The 24,238-nt window shown below is 39.0% G+C and overlaps 1 protein-coding gene across 1 annotated transcript; it reads left to right on the top strand.

Moving 5' to 3' along the window:
* On the top strand, window positions 1-23,893 carry SUPV3L1 (Suv3 like RNA helicase). Its single transcript, XM_024198120.2, has 14 exons — window positions 1-73; window positions 432-539; window positions 1,776-1,890; window positions 3,780-3,948; window positions 7,083-7,194; window positions 8,348-8,425; window positions 9,457-9,548; window positions 10,473-10,653; window positions 11,069-11,162; window positions 12,365-12,584; window positions 12,981-13,061; window positions 14,783-14,959; window positions 22,187-22,335; window positions 22,712-23,893. Exons 1-14 carry the CDS (start codon window positions 40-42, stop codon window positions 23,208-23,210), a joined length of 2,109 nt encoding a protein of 702 aa, XP_024053888.2. The 5' UTR covers window positions 1-39; the 3' UTR covers window positions 23,211-23,893.
* Window positions 23,894-24,238: the final 345 nt, after the last annotated feature.

The following is a 24,238-nucleotide window of genomic DNA, read 5'->3' as shown; positions in this document are numbered from 1 at the left end:
GTCCTGAAAATCTTAAATAAGTTTTACAAGCGGAAAGAAATGCAGAGACTGGGAGGAGAAAATGGACTGGATGGTAAGAAAGATGTAATTTGTGGCACCAACCATATTTTAAAATGAAGTTATTATCTGGATGTTTTTTCCTTTCTAGTAGAATAACTCACACACATTCTACATCAAACAAATATGTCATCTTGGGTTTTGCCTTATTTTTTAGCTGTTTTTAGCAAAACTGTTACAGGCAAACCCTGCAGCTTGCTTTTCTTTTTTAATCTGAATGTTTGTGTACAAAAGATCTGAGAAATATATTATGAAAAATATATTATTTCTAGTTAAGTAGCTTGATTTAAATTGACATTTTGCATGGTCTGTTGGGTATTTCAAAGTGAAACTTTGTATGTAACAGTGAAATTTTTTTTTCTCCCTTTCCACAGCTCGTCTTTTTCACCAAGCATTTATAAGCTTTAGAAAGTATATTATGGAGTCCAGTTTCCTGAATGCTGATGTACACATTATTCTAAATGATATATGTTGTGGTGCAGGCAAGTATATAGAACATCTTTTAAAATAAAACTTAGTTCGTGAATATTTTTACTTCCTGCTCTGGCTTGTATAAAGATAAAGAAAACTGGGTCTGAATCTATGAGGTGCTCGATTTCCTTGAAGCCCACTGAAGTGGGAATGGAAGGAGTGGAGATGTACTTCACTTTGTGGGATCTGGCCCTTTAGCACTTATTGCTCTCCAGACCACCATGAAGATGCATCCCTTCCACAAAAGTATCTATTTCTTGCAAGTTACAAATTTTTAAGAAAAAGACTTGACATGTTCACTTTTTCCATTCCATATATTTTTCTGTTATGGCTTTACAACTTCTATGATCTTTAAGGGACTGTTTGAGAATATTCTGATGGATTACTAGTTTTAATATTGCTTACTTTCTCTTGAGTTTTTTAGAAGCTGGAGAGTATGTATACTTTTGATCCTTTGCTTTGTTTCTTTCGTGTGGTTTTTTTTTGGTCAGTACTGACACTGGTATACATGTTCTGGTACTTACATTCTGTAACATAATTAATAATGCCTGTGCCTATGAAGAGGAGATGCTAATTGATGGCTATAGAAACAGCACAGAAATGCACACAGCTCTTCTTTAGTATATGTTCTGCAAAAACAGTAGCGTTGCTTTATTTTTAAATGGTGGCAATTCTAAAGTGTTAAACGTGACAAAAGTTCTCTATACTTGAAATATAATTTAACCTACTGTACTTTAAATTATGGACCCAAAGTATTTGCTAGCATCCTTTTAAAATTCTCATAAGCTTCTAAAATAGTATATGGTGGCACATAAAATATTTGTCAAAGCAAGTTGAGGAATGAGCTTCACCCTGTAGCAAACCATATATGAGAAAGTTTCAAACTCATCTTAATTTTAGTACAAAATACTCAGTTATGGAAGTCATACCACACTAATTGAAGAGTATCAAAAATAAATTTTTATTTGGTTTATCCTAAACAAATAATCCTAAAAATCTGCCTATTCTGGAAATCTTCTGTAACAAAGTTCAGTAAGATGCTATGGAATAGCCAGTCACTGTATTGAAGTTAGATTTTTTTTTCTTGGGGTTTTTTTTTTTTTTTTTTTTGGATACTAGATTGTATTGCATTATAGGCTTAATGAGTCTATATTATAATATTACTTTTACTTTTTTCAAAAAACCCATCTCATGAACCCATGACTTGTTAATAGTAGCAAACTTTCTTAAAAGTGTTTGTCTTCTAGGTCACGTTGATGATCTCTTCCCATTTTTTCTGAGACATGCTAAGCAGATCTTTCCTATGCTGGACTGTATGGATGATCTGCGCAAGATCAGCGACTTAAGATTGCCACCCAACTGGTTAGTTTATTTAAGTGTCAGACTTTCATATTATTGCTGTCAGTGACAGCAGTTTTCATGCTAAAGACTATACTAATTTCATTGTCTGGAAGATGTTGTTATAGCCAGTTATCAGAATTGATACTGTGCATACCTGGCTACTAGTATCAAGACAAATTGGAAATAATGTATAGCTAAGAGTAACAGGTTTTGATTAATCCAGTACGGTTTAGTAGTTAAAGCTTTGCTATATAATATCTAATCCTAAAATGGAGCTCAGTCTCATGTCTGTGGTAGTCCATTCTTTGGTGGGTAATGATTTCAGAAAAACATGGAGAACCTTGAAATCAAGGGTCATAGTAACATAGAATCATACAAGTATAAGGCCCAAAGGGACCTTGAAAACTCAAGTGCAGCCTCCTGCACTGTGGCAGGATCAAATAAGCCTAGACTGTCCCTGACAGGTGTTTGTTTGAACCTTTTCTTAGAAACTTCCAATCATAGGGATTCCACAACCTTCCTTGGAAGACTGTTCCTGAGCTTAACTACCCTTTATAATTAGAAATTTTTTACTAATACCTAACCTAAATCTTCTTGCTGCAGCTTAACCACATTACTTCTCCTCCTGTCTTCAGTGGGTATGGAGAGCAATTGGTCACTATCCTCTTTAAAGCAGCCCTGAACACATTTGAAACTGTTCCCCCCGGGCCCGGTTTTTAAGCGTTTCCTCATATATCCAGTTTTCCAAACCTTTTCTCATTTTTTTGCTCTCCTCTTGACTCTCCCCAATTTGTCCACATCTTTCCTAAAGTGTGGTGCTCAAAATTGGGCAGCAGTGCCAAGTAGAGTGGACAATTACCTCCTGTGTCTTATATACAACACTCCTGTTAATACACCTTGGAATGATATTAGCCTTTCTTGCAGCTGCACTGCATTTTTTACTTTTATTCAATTCGTGATCTGCTATAACTCCCAGATCCTTTTCAGCAGTACGACCACCTAGCCAGTCATTCCCTACGTTATAGTTGTGCATTTGATTTTCCTTCCTAAGTGAAGTACTTTGCCCTTGTCTTTATTGAATTTCCTCTTGTTGAATTCAGACCAGTTCTCTAATTTGTTAAGTTTGTTTTGAATTCTAATCCCATTCTCCAAAGTGCTTGCAACCCCTTCAAGCTTGGTGTCATCCGCAAGTTTTATACGCACACACTCTCCATTATCCGGGTGATTAATGAAATGACACATTTGCTGGAGAGTCAGGTATGGGCAAGAATTGTTTCTAAGAAAAACCAGTTTTGTGGATGCTTTGGACCTGGGCTTCATGACATAAAAGTTCAACAATGGCTGTCAGACCACTTTTACAATCCTTTTGTGCCAGGAGTCAGACTTCTTTGATGTGATGTCTGTTACTATCAGTGTTCTTTGCCAAAGAATTAAAATTAAAATGAGAGGGCTTCAGCTATGAGATCGTTGTTCCATTATCTGACATGCTTTCTTTCTCCTCCCCTGTTAAATAATTTTAGCTTGTTGATAGAAACTACCTCTATACAAAGCTGTCTTTTACTCACATCCTAATCAATAGATATTAAGTCAAAATCTAAAAAGTAAATAAAAAAGAATGCAGTAGTAAGACAATACTAGTAAGAATATTATTTGTTGACAATGGTATTCACATATTCAACTTTAAACTTTCTGAAATGTGAAATGGTCAAGAGATCTACTAATATTTGAGGATTATATTGAAACCTCTTTGTACTTGATTGAGTTTAAGAACTATCTCCTCCCAGTCTTTTGTTTTATTAAATGACAATTTAAAATAAACGGGCAACTAGCACAAATTCACTTGGGATTTCACCCAACTCTGTATCTGGATGATAGATTATAATTATTTTTGTCTTTGTTTTGTGTTTTAGGTATCCAGAAGCCAGGGCTATTCAAAGAAAGATAGTCTTTCATGCTGGCCCTACAAATAGTGGAAAAACTCATCATGCTATCCAAAGATACTTGGCAGCAAAATCAGGAATATACTGTGGTCCATTAAAACTGCTGGCCCATGAGATCTTCCAAAAGAGTAATAATGCTGTCAGTGTGTTACTTAAACAATTTCTCTTCAACTTTACATGCATTCATGTCATTATACAAAATATTTTGTTTTAATAAATGTAAGTCTTTAGGATAGTCTTTGAAATAGTCTCTGCTAAAATGTAGTTTTGAATTATGATACCGTCAGTGTTCATTAATACTAGTGGTTCACAGAAAGAGATGAAACAGTGTCCAAAGAACTCCATACATTCATGCATGTAGCAGTCTATTGCCCTTCAGTCACTGGCTCACCCCTGTGCTTACATTGGCTCTTGCTAGCTTTCTTGTAGGACTGTCTGGGGACATATCAGAAAAAAACACCTAATTCAGGTTACGTTAAATAAAATACAAATTTTCATTAGCAAATTACAGAAATAGAAACATGAAAGAAAAGTTGATTTTTATATAAATCACTTTATTGGGTCACTATGTAAAGCAGTGCTAGATTTAATTGGAGAAGTGTTTTTAAACCATGAAAACCATAAGTAGTAGCAAGTTCATTTCTTGCCTTCCAGCTGCCACATGATGTCCATCTCTCTGCTAAAAGCCCTCCAGATTGGTGGACCACTCCCAGGAGCTTGTTGCATGTATTTGCAAGGAAGTACTTTTGTCAGGGGACACCATGTCTATAGAATTTCCTTTCTTTTTGGTGTGGAGGTTTATGCATCTCAGAACGTCGATGGGGGGGAGGGCATTGCTCTCTAGTCAATATATAATATAGAATTATTTATTCCTGTTATACAGCAACTTGATAAGCTAGTTTCATTTCTATTCAAAATAGCTACCCTGGCGTATACTAACTTCTCTCTTCCTGTTTTAATGTTTATATTAGTACTAGTGGGCATTGAATAAAATGTTTTACCCACTTGCAGCAAATGCTTTGATTTAAAGGGCATTGCAATGGTGTTGCTTTAGGTGGCTTGAATAAGATTTCATTAGCTCTGCTGATTGCCTCCAAAATCTTTGTAGGTCTTTTTCTCTAGCCTGTTTCCAGCTGCATAGAATTTGCAGGGAGGCAAATAGAAATGGTATTACAAAGCATTAATTTAAAAGACTAAGTATTAAAATCACCAATATTTATATAGTAATTGCATATAAATCTGTAGTAATAATCTGTCAGTAAAACATGCTGAGTTTCAGTTAATTCTTTAACAATAGTGATTTTGTAATTCTTATCATTTTAATTTCTAACATGTTTTACATTAATACAAAATTCTAATCCCTAGGATCAAACATCTGCCTTTGAATAAGTAATTTGAAACAATATATATAGTGTGTGTATGCATGTGCACCCCTTGTTAGTGGAGTTGTCATGAAAAAGTTTCCTAATCTATTGAGGATTCTTTGTGCTCAGTGTATTGTATGTTGTTGCTAATATGATTAAAGCATAAACCTCGTGGGGCTGGAGAAATACAAAGTTAAAGCATAATGATACTACATTGCAGGAACTGGGGAATGGCAGGGGAGGGGAGAGCTTCTGATTACAGAAATTAATAGTCTGTAAATGCTGCATTAAGCATATTAGAATGTAATTGAACATATTAGAACAAAATATTTACTGTACTCCATTGTCTGTCTTCTGTAAACTACTTTTGGCAGGGATTTCTCAAGGATAAATCTATCCCCGCTCTAAAAGAAATCAAACCAGAGATGGTAATCTACTAGATCACATGGATGGGTAGGAGGGAGAAAGATGTTGTTAAGATAACTTATTTTATTTAGATTTTGTTTTAGAGGAAACTATACCAAAAGGCATCCATCCAAAGTTTCGGTCACTTTGATTGACTTTTAAAAACACAGCACCATAGGAACTGCAACAAAATTGAGCTAAAAGACACTTTACACCCCTTCCTTGTCCTACCACATCTCATTTAATCAATAGACAATGATCAGTACAATTTAAACCACGCATCAGAGGGAAATTGTATCCTCAACTTCCTCCCCTCCATGTCTAGAAGGTCAACAAAATTGGGCTCCATCCGACCATGTATGTAGGCATGTAGTATGAGCTGAGGGGTGAAAACATTATCTACTTGGGTTTATTTCTGTGACATACCAGCAAACAATCCAGATATGAGCAGCTGTGTCACCCCTGCTTGGCAACCTTTGTTAACTTATAAAGCCTTGCAAAAGTAGCTCCCACCTGGGCCGTTCACAGCCTTCCATCATGCAAACCACACTGCATGTCACTGTGTAAGTGCAGCCAGCCACACTTGGGTTACACTCTGGCTTTCACCAGCCTTGGTTATACGCATGGTGACCCCAACACGCCTCCAATCCCAGATTTCCCCCCAGAAATGTATGTCCAATACTGCTCAGCCCTCTCCTGGACAGTACAAAGTATTTTAAATCTGTTATTCTTTAAAAAGAACAGTGTGCCATCTTATTATCTCAAATAGTTATTCAGACACTTTAAATTAAACACATTGGATTAGATAACCGTAAAACAAGTTTATTAACTACAAAGAGATTTTAAGTGAGTACAAGTAATGAGGCAGAAAAGTCAGAAATGTCTTTACAAGAAAAATAAAGGTAAGATATTTACTCTTACCTGACTTGACTTAAACTATATCAGATTGAAGCAAAGTATCTCACCACATGCTTTCAGCAGTGTTACTGACCAAACCCTGTAGGTCAGGACCCCGCCCCAGTGTCCAAGGAATGCTTCCTTTGTTGAGTGAGTTGCTGTGAATGCGATGGGCAGGGAGAGAGGGGGTGGTGCTTTGGGGTGTTTGTTCCTTATTTTTACAGTTTCAGTCCCTCTCTTTAAAAACATTTCCAGCTGGGCACTAGGAGACAAAGAATCTATGTGAAAGGATGTTCCCTGCTGGCTTTTTCTCACCTGTTTGAGCTTTCTTTGTTTCTGTTTATGCTTGATGACTCTGTTTACTGCTTAAATGTAAATTAAGCAGAACATACATTCCTTTGTCTAGGACAGACCTGTTGCCCAAACTGAAGTTTTCAAATACTATCGTACAAGATATGCTCTGTGCAAAGATTATTACATTACTTTGTAGGATGTGAATACAGGGGCATATTCTGTCACAATTTCTCAATTTTTTTTTCCCTTTGGAAAATATTCTAATTCTATTTTTAAGATAGTAATTTAACTTCTACTTCCTTAATTCTTTTAGAGTGTGCCATGTGACTTGGTAACAGGAGAAGAGCGTGTTCTTGTTGATCCAGAAGGCAAACAAGCAACCCATGTTGCTTGCACTATTGAGATGTGCAGTGTTACTACGCCTTGTATGTATACATGGTTATTTTCTTCATATGCATGGGTTTCTTTATATGCAATGATGCTTACACCTCTGTGTTGAAATTAGTAATAATATTTGAAATTATTAATATGGAAAACTTCCAAACACTAATTTAATCATAAATTTCTTTATTAAATCCAAAGGCCAAACTTATACAATTGCTCTAAATGTGCTTATTAGTTAGGCTTTTTAGCCAATATACTACATCCAAAAAGTAACAAAACATTTATAAGAATTTGATCAAGATACTTACAAGTGGGCTGTTAAACCCAGGGGTGCTTAGACCCATATAGGTCGCCTCCAGTGTGGTCAGGCAGGTATTAGCAATGAACCCTTTAAGAGTTTATCTTTTATATCCTTTAACAAGCAGGTGATGTCATTGCCAATTACTGACTTCAGCTAAAAAACAATTTGAGACAATTCACCCTTATTTCCAGTCTTAATCCAGATAAGATTTACAACCTCCTTTCTTCTCAAGGCATTTCCTCCCCTCCTTCTTGCTGTCCCAACAGTTTTCCCATTGCACCTGAGTTCACACAGGCTTTAACACTAGTTTGTGGGTTGGGGAAGGGTCGTGTTGGCTCATTTTAAGACAGATTGTCTGTGTTTTATTTAAAACCATCTGCAGTCACCCCTGTTGGTCAGAGGCATTCTTTTTAGAAACGTCCTGTTATCTCATTAGTTATTCTTTGAACCAGACATCTTCCCTATTTTATTCCTTCTGGCCTTACCACTTATTATTTTCAAGGCCTTCCTTCTACTTGCTAGGCAGGGTCTTTCTTTACAATGCACATATATTTCCTTAACCAAATGTAAGTTAACTCTAATTCTTTAATTTCATATTTATCCTACACCCTGTAAGAGGTTAAACTTAAGCAATTCATTCTAGTCTTGCAAGTGCTGTATGTATTCTTATTTTTAACTTAGCAATTTCTGACCTCTGCTATAGCACTGTCATCTGAGAGTTATTAAATCTGGATACTCTCAGAGCAGTCTTGGAATGCAGAAGAGACTGAATTGAATAATTCTTGTAGGAAATAACTTCAATTTTGTATTGTGCTTCTTGGAGATGTTCCTTCATATGTAGTCGTGCCATCTAGGTGCTCGTCACCTAACATCATAATTTTCTTGTTTTTAAGATGAAGTGGCTGTCATTGATGAAATTCAGATGATCAAAGATCCGGCTAGAGGATGGGCCTGGACCAGAGCACTTTTAGGTATGCCCATCAATGTTGAAGCTGAGCCATTTTACATTTAATAAACTAGCTCCAAGTGTGTTAAACTTACTTCTAATTATGTTGAATGCATTTGTTGTTTGTTTACCTGCTTGATTAGTAGAGAAGCCTCATTTTATCGTATAACCTACACTTTTGTAAATTGAAAAATTGTAATTATAGGTAATCCAGCAGAATTTTAATTTAAAACTTAGTGTTAAATGTGTGCTAGCTTGGCCAATAATAAACATTTCTGTAATCTTTTAAATTTTAGACTTGGCTGATTCCCCCCCCCCCCCCCCCCCCATGGGTTTAAGTATGAACCAAATTTCTTGCAGGCACATGTTTTCAATTTTATGGTTTTTTTCAGGGGGAACTTTTGAAATTTTTTTTTTTGTCTTCAAAGACTGGAAATCTCACATTTTTGGGGTTTTCTCTCCCCTTTCTTTTACCACTGAATTTAGCAGAATGATAAAAAAACAACATTCTCTCACCCTCCCCTAATTTTACCTCTTTCCCCACTCTGTGACTTTTGAAAAGTTAGAGTGGAAAAAGGAAACTGTAACTTTTCCATATTTGAGAAAATTTTGGGAAGTTTGAGTAGAAGAGTTAGTTTCATTTTTCCTTTTACAAGTGAAGCAGTGAAACCTTAGGCATGTGTTCCCATGTTGGGCAAATATGAAGATGATAGCAAGGCACCAAGAGGGTGTCAGCAGAATATTAACTTTTAAGATAGTTATCAAATGGATGATTTGACATTGGATAATAGTTGGTAAGGTCAAGAATTGCTCCATTAAAACTTAGCAGTGTATATAGTGGTGGTTTAGATAAATGCACAAGCAAAAGTTACAGTGACTATGGATATGTAGGAAGAAAAAATAAACAAGGAAAGAAATCTCATCCTTTATTGCCATCTTCAGTAGACAGGATTTTTTTTATTTTTTTTTGTAACCATCTCTGTCGGCTCTCAATATTGCTGATTTGTGTGAACACTTATGTTTTAACGCTTTATTTCGCTGCATTTTTTTTTTCAGGACTCAGTGCAGAAGAAGTTCACATTTGTGGAGAAGCTGCTGCTATTGACTTGGTGACAGAGCTAATGTATTCTACAGGAGAGGAAGTGGAGGTAGATCTTATACTGTCCCCTTTTTTCTCCCCTGTCCAGTGGCTATAAAGTTGTATACACTTTACTGTCTACTAAACTAGCTAAAATATTGCAGGTGTCTACTATATCCCTCATTTGAGAAAATACTGATCAAATCTACAGGAGTCCGAGCTTGTGTTTGATATGTTGGCTATGTAAGTCTCCTGAATCAAAAGGAGGTTTCTTAGAGATGTTGCAAAATTAACCTTTATTGGCAAAAATATTATTGCCCTTACCAAGAGAACAATGGATCTTACAATTTCTACTGACTTACCCAGAGAGAGTGCTAGATCTATGCTGAGGCTTCCTTTACATCCATTTTTCCTAGAGGTCACAATGCCCACCTTTTGCTCAGGTCACTTTATTTTTAGTTACTTGTTCTTAAGAAATCAAAAATCGGTAGAAGAGTATAAAATGCTAAAAGGGTTAACACATGCCAAGGAAAAAAGCTATAAAAATTAAAAAAGAAAAACAGACTAACTCCGGCTAGCTACCTCCATGTGCTCATTTGCAAGGGACATTTTACAAACATAGGTCCTGATCCTGAAAGCATTCTGCCTGCAGGACTTCCATATTGGAGAGCACATTTTTTTCTCCCTAGTTTTAATACAGTTTTACTTACATTGTATATGTTTGCAGTGGAATCTAATTTAAAAATAAAAGTGGCTTCTTTTCTGTCTCCTGAAAAGGTCTTTAAGTTCCCAGTTTGGAAATGCTCATGAGAATGTTCATTACTGTTTGGAAGGCAGAAGGGGATGCCACCTTTTCTCTTAGTACTTCTCTAAGGCACAGCATAATCTTAAAGCTATGATTGATTCTTCATATGAAGTTAAAGTTTCATAGTAATTATAAATTTTGCAAAGGATTTTTGTGTTTTGCCTTGACAAAACTGTTGTTTGATCCTAGGTCAGAAACTACAAGAGGCTTACCCCTATTACCGTGCTGGATTATGCATTAGAGTCTTTAGATAACCTCCGTCCTGGTGACTGCATTGTCTGTTTCAGTAAGAACGATATTTATTCTGTGAGTCGGCAGATTGAAGCCCGAGGAATAGAATGTGCTGTCATATATGGCAGTCTCCCACCTGGTAAGATACTAGCTTTATCTTCCTTTTAAAGAGAAGGCTCTGTTTATTGTTGCTACCATATGAAAAGTATTTAATAAAGAGATTTTACATTTTTCAAGCTCTATATCTAGATATTGAATTAAGACAATACTGAGCACATTTTCTTTGTCTTGTTTTATAATCTTGGAATTAGATCTTCATCAGCTGTGTAATATTAATTTTGTTCTTCCAACAATAACTTTTATTTTATTTTGATTTATTTAAAATGACACCCATCCATTTTTCTGGGAAAACTTGCAAAAATTAACATTCATGTTTCTTCAACTTGTTATGCTTTTGTTCAGTGACATGTAAGAGCACGCAATCTTTTTGTATAACCTCTTTTTGTGTGGAAAGTCTGTTACATAAAATGTACTTGTGATTGATTCTGTTCTAGGGACAAAGCTTACCCAGGCAAAGAAATTCAATGACCCTGATGATCCATGTAAAATTCTAGTTGCTACAGATGCAATTGGAATGGGGCTTAATTTGTAAGTACTCTGAACAGGTTAAGACTTATTTTTCAATGAGACAAGTGTGCTGGTTTTCCTTAGTCTTTGACAGTTTGCTTAATGTGGATAAAAACGCTTTATGTACAGTACCCAGTATGTGTGTACATGTGTTCTCACTAGAATTAAGTGGTGGTTGATCTGACTGGGTTGAGCTATACTTTCTAGATACTGAAAATGATCACAACAGTTAAACTGCTCATTTAGACTGCATCCTGTGTGGCACTGAGCATCTTCAATTCCCTTTCAATTCAGTGGCATTTGAGAATGCTCAGCTCCACACAGGATCAGGTTCTTGTTCTCTGATGTGAAAACTAGAGGTGTGCATTTCAGAAATCTTAGTGGTCTTAGTCAGGTCCCAGATGTTGCCATATTTTTTTGTGATGTGGTCACCACTGGACTTTGCTGAGACTGCCAACGACTGAATCAGTGGATATCTAATTACTCTGGGGGTATGTCTTCACTACCCACTGGATCGGCAGGTAGCGATCAATCCAGCAGGGATCGATTTATCACGTCTAGTCTAGATGCGATAAATCGACCCCCGAGCACTCTCCCGTCAACTCCTGTACTCCAGCGCCACAAGAGGCGCAAGCAGAGTCGACGGGGGAGCGGCAGCAGTTGACTCACGGTGGTGAAGACACCACGGTAAGTCGATCTAAGTACGAAGTTGCATAACTTAGATCGATTCCTTCTCTTATCCCCCACCCCAATGTAGACCAGGGCTAAGTATTCCTTCTTAAACAGGACTGATAGGTGTTGGCCTCGTGGTGTGGGAAACTTGCACTGCTGCTGCCCATGGTGTGTCTGTTCCATGGCTAAAGAAAGGCCTTCTGTTTCCAAGGCCTTCAGTCTGGCAACTTTGAACAGTAAATTCATATTAGAATAACATCTACAGTCTGAAGACCTCCTGCTTTGTGAAGAGAAGGGACCTTGATAGGAAAAAGGAACTCCTTCCTCTGCAGTAATTAGCTCTATGGAAATAACTTACATGACTGAAGAGAAAGTATGCAGTGTAGTTGTAGCTGTGTTGGTACCAGGATATTAGAGACACAAGGTGGGTGAGGTGGACCAACTCTCTCACCCACAGAAGTTGGTCCAATAAAAGATATTACCTCACCCACCTTTTCTCTGCAAGAGAAAGTAGTCAGTGATATTTGTCTGTTTTTGTTTAACTGTTTCAGGAGTATAAAGAGAATCATTTTTAATTCTCTAATAAAGCCAAGTATCAATGAAAAGGGAGAGAAGGAAATGGATGCAATTACAACCTCTCAGGCTCTACAAATTTCAGGCAGAGCTGGAAGATTTAGCTCTGTGTTCAAGGAAGGGGAAGTCACTACAATGCATCGTGATGACCTTGTATTGCTGAAAGAAATTTTGAATAGGTCTGTGCCTCCCATAGAGGTAAGAGTCTTAAATGTTCTGCTCTCACCAAAAGTGTTCTGGAACTGCCTTGGTATATTGTGATCCAGTATTCTTCTTCACTGTACACTGTTGAATCTGAGTAAGAAAATTGAATTGTACAGTGCCGTCATTCTGAATGCCTGGGGCATTTGCAGGTTCCATAAAACTCGTGAAGTGTCTCACTCACGTACTGCAGCTGCTCTTCTAGACTCTCTCTTCTTGAGCTTTGTTTTCATTTTGGTTCTTAAAAGTTCAGGATGGTGGTGCTCTGTGGTGGATTCCATGGGGTACAGTGATTTCTTGCATGCTGTTCTGCTGGATTTTGCTTTTGAGATAACCTTTTAAAATAACTTTCTTTTTGTTAAAAAGCAATGTTCATTTGTTCTTTTTCCTTAGACAGCTGGCCTGCATCCTACTGCTGAGCAGATAGAAATGTTTGCATACCATCTCCCTGATGCTACTCTATCAAATCTAATGGTAAGAATGATTAAACCTATAGAAACGTGAGCTTTCATTTTTAAAATCACATAAATGTTACCTTATAATTACTACTTTACTGCAATGCAATGTAATTAAAAAGCCAAGGTGCTGCTTTGTGGGTTTTTTATTAAGCAATTAGACTTTTCTGACTACCAGTGTAGTGACAACTGATGCATTCAGAATGCTCATTGTGTAACCCTTTGTGTCACTAATGTCCTGGAAGTCTCCAGGTAATCTTGTTTTGTTTTTAAGAGCATTTGTTACTGCAGCCACTGCTGTTCTCTTGTTTTGGTATTTTAAAAGTATACTTTTTGCTCTGAAGTTTGAGACATGCACTCAGATATTGAAGCAACAATAATAGTTTTGGAATCTGCTTCTTGTGGAAACTCCTCAAAACTAAACTAGTCGTCTAGAATTTTGCTTTTTTTAATCTCAAAGTCACTTTAGATTTTTCCTCTTCTGATCATGTGTACTATCTGTTGAGGCAGTGTCTTCACTAAAGTTTGGACATATGGATTCTATAGAAGCCACTCAATCCCATCATTACTTGTTTTTTTGGATTTGTTCCATCTTACTAATGAATTCACTATAGTGCTCATAGAAGTTTATTTAGGAATAAACTTTTAAAGTATAAATGAAACTTTTAATCCTGCATTTTAAAACAATCAAACAAAAAAAGGACCATGGAGAGTTAATCTTCTAAACAGATTATCAGAATTTTCAACCGTTCACACAGATTTCCTGAGTGTCTCGAGGGGTCACTAAAGTTATTAACTGAGAATACTAAGTTAACTAAGCAAAATGTATAAAGTTAACCTATTATGAAAAAGAGAGTTTTGTGCTATCCAAACAGAGGCCTCATGTAAAACTCATGCTGATAGAATAGCAGTATGTGTTTTAAGCTTCTGCTTTCTAAAAACATCAAAGCTAGTATCCAAGTATACAAATAATCTTTAAACAATTTTTTTTCCTTTCAAAGTCTAATTAAATGCCTTATTTAAAATTTTGCTGTATGATACATATCCAGCCAGGCACAGAGATCAGTGGTTGAATGTATCTGTACTGATAATGTCATACTGGTAAGAACTAATGCTGTGGACACTTTAGATTTTTTTTATTTTTTTTTAATCTGAAATATGTTTCAAGCACAAGTGGGGAGGAATTTATCTTTATACTCTTTGATCTCAACTCCTGCAAGATTTTAGTTGATCTGTTTTCTCACTACTTTTTCCTGTAATCTCAAAATCCTAAAGCCAACCTTATAATAATTTAATGGTTGAATTATCTACCAAGATAAAAAGAAATCTATCTTGTATTATGCTGCTGACACAAATTTACAACAGTTTAATGTAGAAATAACTGATTTTATGAGAGCATACTATGTGGCTTATTATGTATGCTCTTATCTTACTATATTATATATTTAAGAAGAAGTTGTTTTACTTTTTTTAAGTAGTGTAGCATACCCTCTGTACTGCTACTGAATCTGCATTACAGATGTAATTTTTAAAGGAAATTGTGCAGGGAGAGAACAAACACAACCTATACAAAAATGATTGATTACATTTGAACGGTAGCTTAAAAAAAAACCAAACTTTGAAAGAGCTCATCAAGTATTCAGTTGTTACCATGGCAGTATAAAGGCTGACAACCATCATTTTTGATAATCTGAACCTGAACTTCAACTATTAACAGTATTTTAATTTTTTTCTGAACAGGATATCTTTGTGAGCCTCTCACAAGTGGATGGGCTTTATTTTGTCTGCAATGTTGATGACTTTAAATTTCTAGCAGATATGATTCAGCACATTCCACTAAACTTAAGAGTAAGGTATGTGTTCTGCACAGCACCCATCAACAAAAAACAGCCTTTTGTCTGCACCTCTTTGCTAAAGGTAAGTTCTTCAAATATACAGTTAATTATAATTGACTAGATCAGTCTTAAGCAGATTGGCAGTTTCCAAGTGCATTTTAAAAAGCTCACGTGGAAGTAGAAATACAAACTAGCTGGTGAATTTCTAAAGAATACAACCTTTATTAACTGTTCAGATAAAGGTTTGTAAATGCATTAGCTTTTCACTCTTGGAGCCCAGCTTCCACTGTAGGATGTAAATTAAAACAAACAAACAAAAAAAGTTGTCTAAACTTTCCCTTTATTCACATCACAAAATCCCATAACTTGCCCAGTGGGAATTTCTGAACTAGCAGAGGTCAGGAATGATGTACTTATTTAGAGTTGTGTGGTATTAAGCTTTGCACAGCACCTTCTAGCAGTAGCTTGCCTACAACCAGCTGGTGCCATTATTAGTAACTCATTTTTCTCAGCACCCACTTTGTGAATAAAATAGAAGTACTTAAGCTCAACTAGATTAATCATTGATTTTATGATTAAGACTTTAAAAAAAAGTGAATTCACATAACTAAGAACTAAATTATGTGACCATATATGATCAATTTCATAGTGTAGTCCTGCAAAGCCTGATTTGAGTAATCTTTAGTCATGTGAGTAGTCCACTGAAGGCGGTAGAAACTACTCATGTAAGTTGGGCTTTGCAGGATCAGGCCCTTGCTCAGTGACTTCCTGTTAATTCATATCAAATGTTGCCACATTTGTTTCACTTTGTTTGGACAAAACACTTTTTCAGAGTAAAAAACAAAAACATTTTTGCTGTATATCATTGAAATGAGAAGTCTCTTATTTGTGTGAAAATACAGATCTATAGTTTACAAATTGGCTAGTGATTTTACTTTTCTCAAATTCGGAGTGCCTCATTTAAGCTACTAAAAAGGGCCTGATCTTCAGAAAATGCTTAGCTCTCACCCTCTGAAAATCAGACCCCTGCCCAGTGTCTGAAATTGGGCACCCAAAATCACTAATCACTTTTGAAATTTTAGGCCATAACTTTTGTGATTGAGTTGTCTGTTGGCAAAACAGCTAAGATTCCCAAGTGTCAGTGATTAATTTCTATTTAAAAAAACAACAACAAAAACTTTAATCTCAGCTTTATTAAAAAAAAAAAAAAAAAGTGTCCTTGTTACATCAGGGAATAAGTATCCAACATCACTTTCTCAACCTAGAAAAAATCATCTGAAATAAGAGAAGCATTGTTAGGATTCAACAAAACGAGCTGGCTGCTGATAGATCTAAGACAATGGGCAAAGCCCAGCTGACCATGCTAGGAGGAGATCATCAAGCCATAAAACTCTGCTCTCATTTTCTGGATAGCCCCATACTTTGCTTCTTAGCTGTGTGTATGGCCCATAACAAATTGTTTTAATGAGGCACAGGAGGGGAGAGATGGCTCCTGGGTTGAATAGTTATGTAAAAAATGTGTGGTAGTTGAAGAAAATTCTGAGCTGCATAAAGTAAAACGTTGTTTGAAATATGTGCAGACAAACTTTAGATCACTTACTAAAATACAGTAGCTGTGAAACCCTCACACTTAGTTGTTCTGATACTTCTGTTCCTTATTCTCCAATAATAGATGCTTGTTTTTAACTTAATAAATAGATTATGAGATCACAAAAGTAGTATTGCCTTGCTAGTCAAACTTCATTCGACATAGTGCTCTGTCATAGACAGAATGTTAGTTCTTCGAGCAATTGTACCTGTCCATTCCACTTTGGGTATGTGCACGCCCAGTGCACTAGTGTCAGAGATTTTTCCCTCAGCGGTACCTGTCAGGGCAGCTTATGTGCCCTTTTCTTCCTCACGCTCCTGTGCGATGATATAAAGGGCAGAGCTGCCCCAGCCCCCCTAAGTTCCTTCTTCCATTTGTGATGGCTGTTGGAGTGTGCTACCTTGTTACTGCAAGTGTTTCCTCTTCTAAATGTTTTCGATTGTATATAGCTAGTACTTGTTAATAGTCTTAGTATAGTGTTTTAATAGTTTTTCTCTTTTACTAGAATATTTAGTTTACGCTTCAGTTCCCACTGGTTCTGCATACAGATACCTGGTGCTGGGGCATGTCTTGGTCCCCAGGCTTCAAACCTTGCCATGAATGCAGAAAGCCAAGGCTGTCAGTGACCCACACTTCCATGTGCCTAAAGTGCTTTGGAGAAGCTCACATCAGGGGCAGGTGCCAAATCTGCAGGGACTTTAAGCACAGAACTGAACAGATGGGGAGGTCAGACTAAAGCATCTTGTGGAGGCAGCCTTTTCCCCACCCTTGGAAACTTCCCGCTCGGAGTGAGCACTGAGCATCTTTACTTTGGTTGGGAGAGCTCCTCCTGTCGTGACAGAGTGTCAATGCTGATCTACTTCTCTGATACGAAAGAAACAACACTGGCAAATGTCATTGAGGAGATTGAGGTCCCTGGCACTGATGTTCAGCAGTCAAGCTGTGAAGCAAGATAGAACATGCTCAGTGCTGAGGTGCTGTCTGGTGCATATGGAGGCTCAGGCATGGTCATTGACTCGGCACTGGTACCAGTGTCATTGAGACCAACATCTAGGGAAGTACCATTTGGCTCAGCAGCAGCAAAAGACTCTCCTGATGCCATCAGCACCTGAGGCATATGCTGCGGCATGCAATCTGCTAAATCTGTCAGTGCTGGCTTTGCTGGAGGTTCAACTGACACTTCCCCCAGTACTGGCAGACACCAATGAGCACTTGCCAGCCTCTAGAGTTTAGCACCTGATACCACAGGCACCTCTTGACACTCTGATACTGCCTCATATGGTGCTGTTAAAGGGCAAACAGGCTATGATTTCTCTGGTGCCATCCTTTCCAGTCTCTGGGCACTGCTCCCTGGCACCGAGAGATACCGCACCTTCCTGCTCAAACTACACAGGTTCATTCTCTGAATTGGAAGTTGGATCTTATGTGTCACAGCTGCATTACGTAAGCCATCACTCTACTCCAAGGGGTTTTCATCCCTGGTGTCCAGCAGAAGCTCCACATTGGTTGGTTGGTAGGGAGCCTTGGCAGGGGAGAAATGGGGCTCCGGTGCCATGTCAACGGCCATATGGAAACCTGTGGGGGTTTCTGCCAACTCCAGATCCTCTCCTTGCTCATCCTCCTCTACATCCTCCAATAGGCGTTGTGAAGCTTCACGTCAAGAACTGCAAGAAGTCTCTCCCAGTAAGGAGCTCCCAAACATGAGCAATCTGCCCCAGTGAATCCCCCTTCAGAGAAATTTCCGGAAGCACCACCTCATCCAGCCTTAGGTTCTTCCTCATCACTCTCAGATGAGGTAGCAATGGTTAGTGTTTCCTCATATCCTGCTGACAATTACATCAGGACCTCCTAAAGAGGGTGGCTTTCACCACAGACATACAGGTGGAAGTAGAGCTCCCATAGATTGGTTGATATTTTGGGATCTGTGGGGTCTTCTCAAGTGGCATTTCTCATAAATGAGACTATTTTGGAGCCCACAAAAATAGTGTGACAAACACCATCTTCCCTGCCTCCCACTGCTAAAAGAACTGAATGGAGGAATTGCGTCAACTTGCGCCAGGGTCAGTAGGAGTCTACCTCAAAATCAAAGGATGCAAAGAAACTCTTTGTAGGAGAAAAGTTTATTCTACAGCTGGCCTGCACCTCCGGATTTCTAATCAGTGAATATTGCTGGGGCACTGTTTTTCTCCCTCTGGGGCATATTTTTAAAATTTACAGACAAGTTGCCAGAGGATGCCAGACAAGAGTTTTTTGCAATAGTGGACAAGGTAGCCAGGGCCTTGCTTCAGGTTGCATTGAATGCTTCAGATTCTACTGCTAGAGCCATTGCATCAGCCATAACAATGCATTAAATGTTCATGGATCCAGTCATCAGATCTTCCTCAGGAGGGACCAACGCGGGGCTGCCCAGAGGATTCAGGGGGGTTGGGGTCTTCCCCCGCCGCCGAATTGCCACCAAAGACCCAGCACTTTGGCGGCGGGTCCCGGGGCGGAAGGACCCCCTTCCGCGGGTCTTTAGGGCACTTCGGCGGCGTGTCCCGGGGCGGAAGGACCCCTGCCGCGAGTCTTCAGAGCACTTCGGTGGCAGGTCCCGGGGCGGAAGGACCCCCTGCCGCCGAAGACCCGGAGCGGAAGAAGCTCTGGGGGCCTGGGCCCCGTGAGAGTTTTCTGGGGCCCCCAGAGCGAGTGAAGGACCCTGCTCCAGGGGCCCCGAAAAACTCTCGGCAAATTGCCCCACTTGCCCCCCCCTCTGGGCGGCCCTGGACCAACGCTCTTTTCGCAGCAAGGAGATGACAAGTTTCACAGCCTTAATGACTCTAGGGCTATGCTGAAGCCTTTGGGTATTTACACTCCTCTCCCAAAGAAGCAGCAGTTTCACCTGCAGCAGTCCTACCAGGATACTTCCTTTATGCCTTATCAGGACGAGACTAGGAGAAAAGGGAAAAGTTACAGGTGGAGACCACCACCACCACCTCTTTTTTCTCATCCACTGCGAGCTTGTCCAGACAGCCTGGGAACACCAAACAGTCAGTTTGACAATCTTGGGAAGCACAGCATACAAGGAATTTTGCTATATTCTCAAACCCTGTTTATTTTTCCAACAGGCTATCCCACTTCCTAAGTGCTTGGACCTATATCACTACAGACTAGTGGGCCTTAAACAAGATGGAATTGGGATCTATCTTTCAGTTTATTTCTAGCCCTCGTCCCCAGCCCCATTCCCCATCCCTTTTCAGGGACCTCTCTCAAGAGGAAGTTCTCCTTTGGGAGGTATAGTCTCTCCTCCTGTCGGGAGTCAGAGGAAGTTCCTCCTTTACACAGAGGAAAGGGATTTTATTCATGCTACTTTCAGATTCCAAAGGAAAAAGGAGGCTCCAGGCCCATACTAGACCTGTGAGAGCTGATGAAATACATAAGGAAAATCAATTTTCACATGGTCACTTTGGCTTCCGTTATCCCCTATCTGGATCTTGGTGACTGATACGCTGCCCTCGACTTAAAGGGTGTATTTCAATGTGTTACTACTTCAAAGCCCCTGGAGATTCCTCAGATTTATGGTCAACCAATCCACTATCAGCTTGCAGTCCCTGCCATTTGGCCTGACTGTGGCCCCACCTGTCTTTACAAAGCATGGCATGGCAATGGTGGCTGCATTCCAGAGGAAATCAGGGGTACAAGTGTTTCCATATCTGGATGACTAGCTGGTGAGAGGCTGAAGAGTGAGGTGGTGCTGATAAATAAGGAAAAGTCAATCCTTTGGCCTGTTCAGAGAATAGAATTTATAGGCGCAGTCTTTGATTCTTCAGAAGCCAGTGTGTTCCTCTCACAAAGCAGATTCCAGACAATGTTTGGCATTTTGTTAGATCTGAAAGCCCATTCTGCCATGACAGTATGGAACTGTCTCACACTTCTGGGGCACATGGCCTCTTGTATTTACATGGTTTGGCATGCTATAGGCTCAGGAAGGTGCAGGGCTGACTGAGCTTGGTGTATCTCCCAATTTGTCATCCAATGGACATGTTAGTTCAAGTGCTCAAAGAAGTCTTAGCCTCTTTGGACTGATGGATGGACCAACCAATGTATGGGTGGGAGTTCCTTTTGTTCCCCTACAACCTACTTTGACTCTGGTTACAGATGCTTCTGCCTTAGGTTGGGGAGTCCACCTGGGAACTCTGCAGACACAAGGTATCTGATCTGTCGAGGATTTAGCTCTCCACATAAATATAAGATAGTTGAGAGCTATTCATCTAGCTTGTTACGCTATTCTCCCCACATCAAGGGAAGGATTTTGCTAGTTCTTACGGACAACACAGCAGCAATGTTCTGAGTGAACAGACACATAGGGACCAACTTGACACTTCTATGCCAAGAGACAATACTGTTTTGGGAGTTTTGTATTGCCAGCTTGATCCGCATCAAACTCTCTGACCTTCAAGATGTCCAGAACAGTCTGGCAGATCAGCTGAGCAGATCTTTCACCAGTCACCATGAGTGGTCTTTTTGTCTGGGGGGTTCTCCACATAGAATTGTTTGCAATCTGATAGAACAGGAAGTATCATCAGTTTTGTTCAAGAACAGGGCACAGTCCAGGGTTTCTGACAGATGCTTTCCTGTTGTCTTGGAAAGACAACCTCCATGTATGCTTACCCTCTGGTTCCACTCTTTCCCAGAGTTGTGTTAAAAAATCAGATAGGATCATGCTCACGTGACCCTTGTTGCACTGGTGTGGTCTCCAGCATTGCTTTTCCACTCTACTGTCCCTTTCAACATGGGCTCCATTGACATAAAAAACAGATCCAGATTTGATTTCACAGGACCATGGTCTCCTTTACCCCAAACCTGAGGCTCCCCATCTTACAGCTTGGATGCTCCATGGTTAACACCTCAGGAGTTTAACCTGCAGATTGAATTGGTTGAGAGTCACCTAAAGTGGAATGGACAAGTGCAATCACTTGAAGAAAAAACTAACCTGGTGTTCTTTGAAATGTTACACATGTTCATTCTATGACCCACCCTCCTTCCCTTCTATATCAGAATCTGTCCAGTAAGAAGGAAATGGGAGGGTTTGGGGGGCAGCTCTACCCTTTTGTCATCGCTCAGCACCACAAGGCAGCAGAGGGTGCATGTGCCACCCCAATGGGTACCACCAAGGGAAAAATCTCTGACGCTAGTGCACATGTAACACCAACAGACCCCGGTCATTGGCGGGCGGGATCGAACCCGGGATCTCTGGAGCTTAGTTCATGAGCCTCTACCGCATGAGCTAAAAGCCAGTTGGCTATTAGCTAAGGCTGTAGAGCAGACTCATTTAACTCTTTCTCTTTAAGTGGTCTCAGTGCCACTAGATGGGACAGAACATCACACCCAGAAGGTGTGTGGGTTACACACACACACTTAAAGTGCAGTGGACATGTACAACATATCTCAAAGAACAACAGCTACAGAGCAGGTTAGTAACTTTTTTTTTTGTATTTGCCAGTATTATGATTTTCCATTATTATACTACTATATCTTTACAATATAAAAACACATATGTCAACACAGATAAAGAGGATATAGTTAAATAAAAGTTGTTGTACTTGTAACTCACACTAATACAGTCTATTTCTGAGGCTTTGGGATGGAAATTTGAAATGGTTTAATAAATTAATATGTTGTAAAAATACTCAGTTCTTGCTAACAGACTTATACAAGACCCTGTTGAATCTGTTTATTTTCCAGTTTGCAAGGCAGTTTAGTAGAAATGAGCCTTTGACATTTGACTGGCTATGCAGGCATACTAACTGGCCACTGGTCCCACCAAAGAACATCAAGGATCTTGTACACCTTGAAGCTGTTCATGATGTTTTTGACCTCTATCTGTGGTTAAGGTATTGAAACTGAAACTTAAGCTTTATTTTGGTTTTCTCCTAGTATATTTGCAGCTCATGGACAAATGGAAGCCATGTTTTTATGTTGGTGCGAATTTAGCAGTATATGGGAGAATGCCACATTGACAGTTAAACAGATTTCTGTAGAACCTACTGATTGTACAACCTGAGCAGATGCAACAGTTGTACTGTCAAGATCCTCTCTGATGATGAGGCAATGTATAATATGATACACAAAGAAGAGGCATATGGGTGGGAGCGGATAGGTGGTCACTTATATACCACAAAATAGTAAGACAGCAGCTTGATCTCTACTTACTCTGTTGACCTACAGCAGTTCTTATATTGGCAAATTTAAAACATTTTTTTCTTTCAGTTACCGATTTATGGACATGTTCCTAGATGCCAGCCTCGTACGGGACATCCAGAAAGAACTAGACAACATTATACAAATTGGTGTGCGCAACATTACAAGGCTTATCAGAGCTTCAGAAGCTACTTCTGTTTCTGGTGCTATAGCTGTACCAGATGACTTTCCTCTTCAGAGAACTGAAGTTAAAGACAGGATGTTGAACTTGGAAGATCTTCCAGCAGCAAACCAAGAGCAATTCTCAAGTGCCACAAAGGTACTAGGACAGAAGAGAATAAGGGGATCTAAAGCTTTGGGCTATAAACCTGCTGAAGTACAGTCGAATATGAAGAGTCACCGACAAGAATCTCTTGCTGCCAGACTAGTGCGTGAAGGACTCCTTAGCCAAGAAATGCTGAAACAGCTGGAAAAAGAGTGGCAGGTTCACCACAATAACAATGGAAATTTCCCAACTGGAACAAAAGATGATCAGAATGGTTCAAAGGGGACAGGGAACAAGAAGTGAAATAATGACCTAATTCCATTTAATTTTTGTTCATAGAATAAATACTATTTTAATAACCTTTTCTGGCATCTCTGGATTACACTGGTGCTGTTGCATTTTTTCCCCTTGTGGTTAGTTCTGTGAAGCAAATATTCAGAGATGGAGTCTTGTAAGCTGAAAGGTTATTTTATTAATTCTGCTTTTGTGGACTTGTTATGCACTTTCTCACAACCACGACATTCAGCATAAGAAATACTGTGTGTTCCTATATGAAAGTTTGAACCTAAAACATCCTTACAAAATACACACTTAAACTGTTTTTACCATAATGGTCAGGTATATTTCCCTAGTAATGAATTAGCTAATCATTCCACACCTTCGTATAGTACATAGTTCAACAGATAAGTGCTATAAATGGTAATATAGAACTTCATAGGAAATCAGATTAGAATCTCATGCCTTTCAACCTTTGCCTTCCCTGAAAATCTGAAGTAATCAGGTGGAAAGCATTTATCTGTTAATGTCCTAGATGTGTGCAATTTACAGTATTTCTCTCTCACAGAAATTGTGGAGGAAAGGTCATAGCCCTTTTAAGTTCTTTCTATCTGATGGCTTCTCAGGAAAAAATTGATACATTAAAAACATTTATTTTTACCCTGGGGAAAATCTAGACATGAACTTATTCAGGCAAAGCCAAAAATGTTATACTGTAAAAATACGACATTGTGAATAGGTGGTTTTGTGGTGCTAGCTGTAAATTCCCCGAATTGCTTTCTTAATGCTGTGTCTTTACTTTGAGTACAATCAAAAATCTGTATATTTTCCCTGACATTTTTTACATTCCCTTCATGAAAGGCAATGTCTGTGCTTGGAGCCAGGGGCTCCCATTGAGTTAATGAGCTAAAAATAATAGTGTAGCCGTGGTAGCATGGGCAGCTGCGAATTGCCCTCTGTGCAAACCTGCTGGGGCCCTGTGGGTACATATTCAGGGTCGATAGTCCCTGCCGCCACTGCTTGTGCTACCGTGTACAGTATTTAAATACTGTAAA

This window comes from Terrapene carolina, unplaced genomic scaffold, assembly GCF_002925995.2.
Source record: "Terrapene carolina triunguis isolate 2854851 unplaced genomic scaffold, T_m_triunguis-2.0 Scaffold95, whole genome shotgun sequence".
NCBI classification, from domain to species: domain Eukaryota; kingdom Metazoa; phylum Chordata; order Testudines; family Emydidae; genus Terrapene; species Terrapene triunguis.
Note: the sequence above shows the minus strand (reverse complement) of the source record. Positions and strands in the feature narration are given on the sequence as shown.

Bases quoted from the DNA above. Each gene is read 5' to 3' on its own strand.
- SUPV3L1 (XM_024198120.2), top strand. From the start codon at position 40: ATGCAGAGACTGGGAGGAGAAAATGGACTGGATG. The intron at 1,891-3,779 runs GTTAGTTTATTT...TTTGTGTTTTAG, and splicing joins TTAAGATTGCCACCCAACTG to GTATCCAGAAGCCAGGGCTA. The intron at 11,163-12,364 runs GTAAGTACTCTG...TAACTGTTTCAG, and splicing joins ATTGGAATGGGGCTTAATTT to GAGTATAAAGAGAATCATTT.